The sequence below is a fragment of the Zeugodacus cucurbitae genome, chromosome 5, assembly GCF_028554725.1.
Source record: "Zeugodacus cucurbitae isolate PBARC_wt_2022May chromosome 5, idZeuCucr1.2, whole genome shotgun sequence".
In the NCBI taxonomy this organism is placed as follows: domain Eukaryota; kingdom Metazoa; phylum Arthropoda; class Insecta; order Diptera; family Tephritidae; genus Zeugodacus; species Zeugodacus cucurbitae.
In genome coordinates, this window is record NC_071670.1 from 22086 (window position 1) to 34120 (window position 12035).

A 12035-nucleotide genomic window follows, 5' to 3' on the forward strand; every position below is an offset into this window, starting at 1 on the left:
ATAATAAACCATTTCATTACAAGCTTTTTAAGTTAACTTTTATATATATCTGATTAAAAAAGTTAGTCTTATTCTCTAATTATTTATATAAAATAAGTAATACATACATATATGATACCATTATTGATTAATTGATTTGCCGTCGGCAATTTTCGCAACATGTGTATGATCATATATTTTTACTACCATACGCGTGCACAATGTGCATACGTGTATATATTACTCTATATGTAACTAGTTTAGTTTTATCACTTACAAACAACCGTTATGTGAAAAAACTATCTAACTATCTTAATAACTTTGTTACGAGAGTATAAATGATAACGATCGTGGACCGCGATCCAAACAACACGACAAATAAAAAACGCGCAAATGGCCCGACAAATCTGACCACAGCATATTCAAAGATCAAGTGCTATTTTTTTACAAATCAAAAATCTTGCCCTATTAAAGAGACTAATATTATTAATTTACGTATTTTTCTGTATGACGTCTAATTTTCCCGAAAATACAACAGTCGGCAAGATAAGTTTTACCTCGCTCATGTTAAAACAACGAATAAACAATATTACTGAGCGCTTTTAGATCGATTTGATTAATATTCGGTTCACTTGAAGGAGGAGATTTTAAACAATAACATTACTAAGTCAAGTTAGTGTTAGTTGTTGTTGTAGTGGCACAAAATAATTCTCAAATAATGCTTCCAAGTTGACAGCCCGATATAAATCCGGGAATGCTCCGATTGCGTATGCCAGAAGGAATTTTTAAAATAGCTGCACTATAACTCAAATAATTTAAAAACAGAACCAATACAAACACGAAAAACTGAGACTTCCTGTTAAGAATATTTCAATCAAAGTGGACTAAATTCTTATTCGAATTTAGAAACGTAAGCAAATATTTTTAATCAACATTCGTACATTAGTATATTTACACACAGATAAATATTTAAACAAAAATGAATATGCAATCCGAGACAATAAATTATTTTCCATGAAAACGATTAAGAACGGTCTCGACGATTCAAACCAAATGTCTAGGCTTTGTTCGAACTATTTAATAGACGGTTTGTGCGAAGTTTGAACAAAATCGGTTGAGCGGTTCTTCATTTATCTATATTCATATTGCTGTTCGTTAGTATCGCTAAAACTCGACAACGGCTGAACCGATTTGTATAATTTTAGTCTTGAAATGTTCGTGGAGATCAAGAGAAGATTTAAAGTCAGTGAGAAAAGTTAGAATAATTGTCGGGAAAATCCTAAGGACAACCCTTTCCTTTTTCCCACACAAACGCTATCTAAATAATATGTACATACATATATGTAAATGATAATACGGCCTCAAAATGGCATTGCGTTGGCTCTCGCATCTACTGGAAAGAATTGGTAAACTTCTGCTAAGAATTGGAAATGGCAAATTCCAGTTGGTGCTTCCAAAGGTTTGATATCAATTCCACCTGCCATTTGTCAATTCACTTCATCGAAAGATGAACTCATCGCGAATGTTTAACCGAACATTGACCAAAATTATCGTAACTACGATAGGTTGAGTGCACGCGCAATTTTAGCTATATTTTTACTACCGGAACAGAAAGCAAAAATTTAAAAAAATTTAGAAAAATCACAAATAAATATTTTCCACACAATATAAACTCCACTTTGTTTTCTTTTCAAAACAAATAACTTCGCGCAGAGCAACGTCTGCGGGGTCAGCTAGTTATTTATAAAGCGAAATGTCCGCTCAGGAGGTACGCAATGAAATCATACACCAATACTTATTAAAGAACTCACTGTTTTCGCTGATGATGATGCAAATTTGCGCAGCTACGAACAAATGGCTTGGTCCATCTTATATACGTAACCATCGCAATTTAAGCACCAACAGTCATGAGGTGCGGAGGCGCATAGAAGGATTACAGGAAAAAATCGCTGTCGATAATAATTTGGAGTATGCTGAACATCTGGGCAGACTGCGATGAGATCATACAACATCCGCTCTATAAGGACCATTACGAAGGTGATATAGAATGGTCATTTTTGGATTTTCTAATATCAGTTGCAAAAAATCCAACTGTTGCGTTATGTAGAAATAAAGAAAAAATTGATAACCTCTTAATGGAGCATGTTGAACTTTTGCGTGAGAAAAGTGCTGAAAATGATACCGAGTATTGGAAGAAGGTTCTAGAGGAAGATTTTATACTATTGGAACGCTCTTATAGGAGTTCTTCAGAATTGAGTGTTAATTCATTGATTTAATATAAAATTCTTAGTATTTGTTTTGAGAATTATTTCTGATTTTTACTATTTCGCTTAAAGTACTGGTCGGATGCAATCATAGACGTGCTTATGGGGTTTTATGAGGATTCCGAAATTGGTTCGTTATCCTTAACTTTCCGTTGACACACACCAACACCACCCTCTGGAAAAGTGAAATAAAGTGGTCCTTATATTGTTTACTCTGAATCGATCAAATCAAATGTAAAATATATGTTGTTATTTCGTTTTTTTTTTTTAATAAAACATGAGAATTCATTTGCATAACAAATTCAATGAGAGATCTATTTTATTTGTTCTCCTTTTTACAATTTATTAAGCTAAAGTGTGAAAAAAATTTCGCTTTAATATTTGTATATATTTTAGATTACATTACTAATTAGTTTATATTTTACGTTTTGTCTTGTGAAAATAATATAGAAATGTAAATACGCAACTCTCAAAAACTAAAAAAGCTGTAATTACTTATTTTAAATTATTTTTAATACTTTTTACATATTTGTATTATCTGATGGTTTTTTAACTGTCACTCCTACTTCTCTTTACTTTCACATTTTTTAAGAAACTATTGCTATTATTATTATTATTTAGAAGGTTTTTATTAAATGACATTTAAAATATTATTGTGCATTGGCATTCAATCGGTCCGCTGCTTAGACTAATATTTCATCTATAAATCTTTGCACCTTGATTCATGCGTCGTATATGTAATGTACAAATGTATGTATGTCCATCAATAGGGTGTGACACTGAAATATTTTAATGAAGGCATTTTCTCGTGTAATCTGGGTGTAGTTTAAAACATTAAGATGAGAAAGGAATAGTTGTTGTTGTTTTTTGAAAAGTTGACATTTCTGCAAGTAATTATAAAAAGGTGTTTATTTATTATGGGGTTAAGTTCTTACTACCTTACAGTGATATTGAAACACATTGTTTTCGAAGAACAGGAAAACTATAAGTGAAGTGATTTAAATTTTTCAAACTTCAAATGTATGTAAACTCTAGTATAGCCGGGGAAGTTGCTATTAAGTAGAGTTTAACTTAAATTTTAAAATGATACTTAAAAGTTTGCATAGAAAATTTATATTCGGGAAAATGGTGTAATAGATAGTCGGCATTTTTATTTAGCAAACATGTTCGATGGAGAGCTTTCTAGTTGGAGACAAAAGTACATACATTATTTATATTAAATAATGTGCGGGTTTTATTATATTTTTCACGTTATTTTTAACTGAGGTCGCAATTTGATATTTGTAAATATTTGGATCTTGGAGACGCAAATAGTAAAAAAAATTAAGAAATTTCACGGAGCATGGGAATGAGTACTTATTATACATAGTTTTCCGGTTGTAAAAAAAAAAAACTAATGCTGCATCTCTATGCAAGGCCTTTTGACTTTTAGCACTCTTCGGATTAAGTGGACAAAAACTGTATAAAACGTTCAATGCCAAAGCGTTTTAGAATAATAACTGAATAAATGACTTAAAGTGAATATAATTAGTATACCCGTACACACATATGTATGTATGTGAGTATATTAAATATTTTAAATGGTTGAGAATATATAGAATTGAAGTTGAATATTTAATGAAAGCGGGGAATTATAAATTGTTTGGTGTTAATGTAAATTGATAAAAAGTATCAGTAAACATCAGGGGTTATTTTTCATTCGTTTTATGTTTTTTGAGTCATGCCATTTCTTAAATTGCCAGTGCGTTTGCTGTTTTGTAGTCGACTTCTTTGTTAATTTTAATATTTTGTTCATTTGCTTGTAATATTTAATTTTGCCTTAAAGTGTTTTAATTGCATTACAAAAATATACATATTGAGCCGATAACTCATGCGCTATTATTAGTTTTTATACCAATATATATTTGCTTATAATTATAGTAAGTACGCATGTTAAAATTATTTTAACACCTATGTTGGATTATAGTGAAACCCCAAAGGCCAGCATTCATAGGTATTACTAGATAAACATTGGTCTTATTAGCACCTATTCTTCGAATTAGCGATTTTTTGATGTGTGTTGAAAAAACACAAAAACTAAGTTTAAGTTTAGCTTTAAATTGATTTGGAATTTGGTCTGTATATCGACAATACTATATCACTATATCGTAACATAGTATTTCTAAAAAAATTATTCAATAGGGGTATACTTCTGTAAGCAAAACCACATTGATTGTTAGTAGTTTTTATTTCCCATAACGCCAGTTATATGTACTATAACCACTAAAACGTGTCTTGTAATCTAGACTTTAATCTCAATTTAAAAATAACTTTCTTTAGTCAAAATAATCTGATGTTATGATGATTTTGCATTGAAAATATTTTACAACTGTACTAAACCGCTTTAGAAAATTATATGTTAGATTAATATGTTATCTGGCCTTTTGGGTATATACTATAACACATTCTAGTCATCACTGCAAGTAAGTTTAATAAAATACTGAAGAATATTCATATGTACTATTTAACCATCGCAAATATTTTGAACGAGATGTATGCACATAGATTTGTTTAACAGAACATGTTAAGCAAATACAAATATAATACAATAGAAATTAATATATTTTATGCAATTTGTTAATATCTTATATTTTTCTTAAGAAATAAAGCCTTTTTTGTTCCTATTAATTTTTGTTTTTGTATATGTTAAATTTTTTGTTGCTAGTTTTATTAGAATATCTAACGCAATTTGATAGCTATAGCTAATTACAATGTCCGCCATTACATTTACAATCGCTTAAACACATAAATTATGGCATTTTTACATATACATAAGTATTAAAGAGTGTACGAACGCTTTTTGAATAAATGTCTTGTATGAGTTAAAAAGTGACCGAATGTACATGTTGTGTATGTTTTATTATTTTATAAATACATATATATAAAGCTTAATGATTTTTTATGAAAAAGCATTTTGTATTCAGCTGTATTTAGTTATGTTCTAAATGTTATCGATTTGATGTTAATAGATTTGGTTCTTTTACGTTTTTATGCTGTGTATGTGTATCTGTATTTTCGACTTAATTGTATTTTGAATTTCTTTCAATCAGCCATTGCAGACATATGTATTTATCATCGATACTACTAAAATGTAAAGGCCGGTGTAATCAAAAGGAAAATGTTTCGAAGTAGTGAACGTGTCCACTTATCGACATTTGAATTATAATTTTGGCGCTGGTAATGTGAATTATGTGTTAGGCCCTACATTATCCAAGTCAAGGAATATTAAATTTTTAGAGCTTTGCAATTTGCAGAGCTTTTGACTTATAATCGCTTGCTGATCATAACATTCTTCATTAACATTTTTTATTTACATATGTATATTACGAAATGTTTCTACTTTTTACACATTTTTTTCTATTGTCTCTACTCTTTTATGAATTGATTCGTTATCATATTACTTAAGTCTCCTTAGTATGGTACAATTTACGTACTTCTTAGTAATTAAAAATATTATAATATTTTTAAATCATTTACTTTTCATCTCGCCCGCCCCTCAGTTTTTATAGTTTTTGCACCCAATTGATAGATTTTGGTTTATTCAATGAACTTATTTTCTGTGTGTAGCATCTCATAAATAGCTTAAAAAATGATTAGTGAAGCAGCTTGGCGTTTGGGCTTGAATTGGCAGTAGCCACAGCAGCCGTAATACTTCTGCTTCTTATATTTTTTTGCATATTATTTACGCTGCAGTCGCAATCAAAAACAACGAAAGCTTAAATATTTATGCTCAACAAATGGCAAGCCATAAGAATAAAATACTATTTTAAATTATACATAGCAATAGCAAAGCGTTTTTTACGTTAAATACATGTTCGAGTTGGAACAATTAGTTAATAAAAACGTCTAGCTGATTTAAGTCTCAATCAATATTTCATAAATCATGTTAAGATCATTAAAAACTGATTTTACCACGAACATGCAAATGCATATAGTTTTAATGATGAAATGGTCTTTATTGGGCCGCTAAGTGACTTTGAATTTAATGCAATAATCATATAGTTATGTTTCCAGAGTTTTTTCTGACTAGCTGTCGATAACCAGAAGCTCTTATTGTCTGGAGTTATACGCACATTTTTCATTTGCTAATATTAGCAAAGTAAACAAAAAACAAAGAAATGCAAATCATTCATATATTACGGGTCTCGAACTAAAAAAGAGTTATGTTAAGTTAAAAAATTTAAAAGAGTATGCTCGCAACCATGTATATTCTTATAAATATTATCTCTTAAATATGTACTCAAAATATAATAATAACCATGCGGATTAATATATGTCAATTCACCATAATCGAGATCACTTGCGTATTCCTTTTTGAGCAACGTATGTATGCAAATTTCTTTGTCATGGCTATGGAATATTTAATTGATATAAAATTATTTCATTATGTCCATTTTTTGTTTTTAATTTCGAGTGGTAATATTTACTTGTTATATGCATTTTTCTTGAAAATCAGTTGGACTTACAATTGCACATGTAAGTGCTTGCTTACACTCATTTATTACATTCTTATGACCATACGTTGCTTAAAATTGACCATACACGAAAAATATGTCATTTGTATTTTTAACTGCGAATTTTGTTACTAATTCACATTCTGCAAATTTTCTTAAAAGATCTTATTAACTTCACAAATATATTTTTGAAGTAAGTAGAATGCAGAAAAGATCAGTAAACTGTGGATAATATTGTTAGTTTTTCTGGTTTCCATACTCATTTTCATCCATATTTTCTGTATATTTGTAATGTTAATATATCTTATAACTCATCCATGTCATGTCAAATAATTATTCAAATTTAAACGTCTAAAATTGAATTGAAATGGATTAATTTGATAATTGAAAAATTAAATTTTTGAAAATTATTAATTTTAACTTCAGTCATTGGTGTTATTTTCGAGTAACTTTTATTCACCGACTGCGCCTTGTCGATAACTCTATAAGTATGTATTGCGAATAATGAAAAATTTTATGAGCTTTTCAAGATGCCCCAGCTCCAAGAAATTTTTGTATTTTATGACCATTTTTGCATATTTATCTTGCAATTTTATGTGATACTTAAATTCTCTGTTGACGCAATGGACATGGAATGTAATGAAGTTTTATTTGTTGAATTTAGATTGGAGAACAGTGGTGTAAGTATGTAAATATTTCTCTTTGTTTTCATTTGCTGTGCATTTGAGTTTAGAGATATGGCAGTAGGCTTTTTATTGCAATTTATGGCTGTATATTTACTTACTTCCGCCGCAAATTTGCTTAATATTTAGAAAAAAATATTGCATAACGCTGCCATAAATAAAACATTCAGAATGTTCTATATAAACAATAAATACATTTCAAAATGTATTTAATCCTTGTTATACATTGCGGCAAGCGAACCTAGGCATAAACTTTCGATAATTAAGATGCTTATAGGAATAATCCATTAAATATTAAATTTTCATTTAATGTGAATTTACATATGTATGTATATGTAGAAATATTGTTAAAATTTGAAAATAATTAAATATTTTACTAATCATAAAATCGTAATAAACTATTACTTTAATAGGGTAACTTCCATTTGTTTAGGGTCACAGTAGTGCGTTGTTATTTGTGATTCTCGTGTTTAGTATCCATAGTAATACATATATATATATATATATATTTATATATATATATATATATATTTATATATATATATATTTTTATATATATATATTTATATATATATATTTACATTAATTTAGTTTTACTGATTTTACAAAAACTGCAGATATTTATAGTGACACAGGATCTTATAGCTTTATTACAATTTTGTTGTACGCTGTCGTTGTTGTTGAATGTGGCAGAAAATAATTTTTGGTGATTTAAGTCAGTTCGATTAAGGTGCATCCTGGAGGGAGGGGCGAGGCCTGGCTCAGACGTCTGCAGTTCTCGACGTTATACTCGGTGAGCGCGAGTGTATTACAACCTTATGACCGTTCTTTGTCACAAAGCCATCACTTTCAACCAACACGGCCGTTTGCCGACCATTACTGCCATTTGATCCAACACCAACTCCACCACTCGCAAGACCCTGGCTAACTGGACTCCCACTGTCGCAACCTTCCGGGCTATTTATGACGCTAGCTTTATCTTCCCGCTCATTGTCACCAGATTTTCGCCTATCACATGAATCGGTACCATCATCATTTTCATGGGCAGAGTTGTTTTCGAGGTTTCCTTGAATTTGACCAGATGTACGTGATTTGTACTTTCGCCAGGCATTTTGTATCAATCGAGTACAGTACTCTTCCCGTTGTCGCCATAAAGTAGACGACACAGGCTCATGTCCTTCCGCATCTGCCCTTGGAGCAATTTCGCCAATTTCACCGGTATCTTCTATAGGATTTCCTTTCCGTGCGAAAAAGTCCTTGGTTAACGCATCCAAAATATCAACACAATACATCATGTCTCCTCTACATATTGGTATATCCATAGATATAATTTTGTACTTGTTCGGCTTATGTATTTGTAAAGGTGGTTCCAAAACATCCAGAAACTCAGACAGTTGATCGTATCTGATATATTGTGTACCCTCGGGATCAAACTGCTGCCAAATTTCGTAATACATATCATAATCATCATCAGTGAGACCTTCCTGCACGTCTTCGGTTGCCTGACTATAGTTTTCGAGAATGACAGCAATATACATATTAATAACTATCAAAAAGCTTATAACTAAGTATGAGAGAAGAAACGTTATTCCAACAGTTGCTGAACCACAATTGCCCGGATAGCCCTTGTCGTTGTCGGGTGGATCGCAATTTTCCTCATTGATAATAGCATCTAAAACACCATCCCAACCGGCTGAGGTAGACATCTGTGTTCCGCAGTGCATATAGCGGTTACAGAGTCCATTTTATAGATCCGATTGGGTGATTTAAATCAAATACGTAATGGCGAGGCAGCAAAAAAGTTTAGAATAAGTGAATTTTATTAGTTAAAGTGTTGTTTGAAGCTAACAGAACAACATGGCAGCAAATTCAATCAACTAATTAATTCGTCCCATTTACATATTTTTTCTTACTATATAAAAAAATACTCGTATTAATTGATTACAAACTACTCCATACGAAGTGTTTTGGAAGTTGCACAATGTACAAAAAGCAGAAAAGACGCAAAAATATATATTACATTATAATATATTATCTATTTTTCCAGAAAAATAATTTGTAGATTATGAAATATTGATAGCGAAAACTGCAAACAGAAAATATTCCCGCATAGAGGGTTCGTATTTACGTTCTATTTTTTTACGAGTACAAGGACATTTAAAAATAATTTCTTCAAAACTAAGGATTTACTGGGTTTTAAATGAGAAATGACTAAACTAGTCATTAATCAACTATTTAAGCACCAATAATTTAATTGTGATAGAAGCAGTAAATACAAATTTTGCTTCAAATCAAAATTTTTCTGAATTAAAAGCATTTCTGTTCATGTATGCTGATAACGCTTTTATTTATGAAGTAACTCGAAATTGAGGAAGCTTCTAAATCAATAACTACGCAATTTATGAGGATTTTTTATAAATATTAAAACCGGCGATTGTTGAAAGAGCTGAATTAGATATAAGCGAGGTAGGGAATGAGATAGTAATTGACGTATAAATTATGATAATAAAAAAGGTATATATACAAAAGGAACATAACTAACATGAATGAAATAATAATTGAAGTGTGGATAAATTGCTTAATTCTTAAAATTATTTATTTTTTTTTAACAACAGTAAAATAAACAGCTTAGTGAGAGGGTAATGATATACATTTTTTATTATGATAAGAATATGGAATTGAAGGTAGCATTTAACGGTTTATAAATAAATTAAGCAATAAAGGACTAAATAAAACAAATGATAAATGTGCTTTGAAATGTTTGTTCAATTTTGCTAATTTAGCTTTTACCAACAACTACCATAGCTTAATCAACAATGTAATATTCCCTCTTTTGGGTGAGTGGATCAATAAGGCAACACACCAATAGATGAGAAAAGTGATGTGATTATTAGTATTGGTGAGCCGCATAATAAAGACACTCAATTAACCGCCAACGGGAATATTACCCAACGACAACAACAATAGACAACATTAACGGAACATGAATTGTGGTTGCTTACCTGGAACAGCAATATCATACTCTGGCCAAATGTTTTAAAGTTATAAACGTCGTTAATGCCACTTTTTTCCTGTACATGCATAAAAAATGACATCCCGAAAATAGCGAAGATGAACATCACGAGAAAGAGCAGCAAACAAATGTTGAAGAGAGCTGGCAGCGACATAGCTAGTGCGAACAACAATGTGCGGATACCTTTAGCACCTTTGACCAGACGCAAAACTCGACCCACTTTTGCAACGCGTACTACACGTAAGAGTGTTGGTGACACGAAGTACTTTTCAATAATATCGCTGAGCACGAGACCTGTTAGAGAAGGAGTAAATATTTTCGTCCAAAACAAAATGAGATGTAAAAAGGGAAGCCACAATATTCAACGATGTTACGGCCTACGTGGCCGTATCCTGTATTTATAAATACTAATAGACAAGTAAACACTAATTACTAAAGTGAATAACTAAAATATCTTGAAGCACACCTACTTGTAGTGTATTCGAAACATGTACACATATTACGAGTAAAAACTAAATATGTACATATTATTCTAAACAGAACGGATTTACAAATGTCCATTTATTACGAATACAAAATTAACAAATAACTAAGATAGAGTTGTTTCAGTAAATAATACAAATTTATAAGTACATACAATATTGTATAGACGTATATATATGTACATATGTATATGCATTTGTCAAAAAGAAAATAAATTGAAATTAATTTGCGCTGTTGATAAGGAATATTTAATCCTATGAAAGCCGGTATTGAAGGAAGCAATCGTTCGATTAATGAAACGATTTTTGTTCGAAATATAAGAAAACAAAAGCTCAACGCGTAAGCAAAACACTTGCGGTGAGTATAAATGAATTGCACCTACTTTGAAGTTTACATTACGTATTAAAATATACAAATGTTGCGCTCGCTGTCGAAATTAAAAATTCGCAAGCGTCTAGTGAGAATGCGTACTTTATATATCTATACAAATAAAAAAATAGAAAAAACATTGGAATATTCTCTTTAGAAGATTTCGTTCTTGTATTCTTACCTATTTCCAACAATAAGTAATTTCTATGTTTCATAAGTAAATATGTACTTTCATTGGACTGATACAAATAGAAATTTCAATTATTGGAAAATGCGTATTAGAGTCTAAGCGATAATTCGCAGCATATATTTAGTACCAAATATCGTGAATGAATAGCTATATTATTATATGTATTTATCTGTAAAATACATTTTACATTTTCAATTCGAAATATACTATACATGTATGCATGTAATTAAAATAGTGTAGCCGCAATTTTTTGACCCATTTCGTTTTAATAGTTACAGAATGGGAGCTACAATCGGGAATTAACAGAAAGTGGATTAGTAAAATTAACTAGTCCTTTGTATATAAAAAACCCGTAACTGTAAATTTGTATACTCTTTTATATTCCTTCCATCAACTACCTTACATAATAATGTTAATAACGGTATATCTGAAGTTTTATCTTTCGATATTATTTTAGAATACGTAGGTGAGCAAATGTAATGTGTATGTATTAATACAAATATGTAATGTTATATAATTGTTTTATATCTACGAAGTTTATACTATAACGCTTATTAATTA

The 12035-nt window shown here is 30.3% G+C and overlaps 1 protein-coding gene across 50 annotated transcripts in view; it reads right to left on the reverse strand.

Moving 5' to 3' along the window:
* Positions 1 to 2694: 2694 nt before the first annotated feature.
* LOC105212736 (sodium channel protein para) overlaps positions 2695 to 12035 on the reverse strand; it is a 134106-nt gene continuing 124765 nt past the window's right edge. For all 50 annotated transcript variants that reach the window (XM_054232478.1, XM_054232467.1, XM_054232477.1 and 47 more), the window contains 2 exons: positions 10422 to 10726; positions 2695 to 9125 (listed from right to left, as the gene is read on the reverse strand). In XM_054232478.1, coding sequence (XP_054088453.1) covers positions 8181 to 9125; positions 10422 to 10726 — 1250 coding nt within the window. In that variant the 3' untranslated portion in view covers positions 2695 to 8180. The remainder of the gene's footprint in view (positions 9126 to 10421; positions 10727 to 12035) is intronic.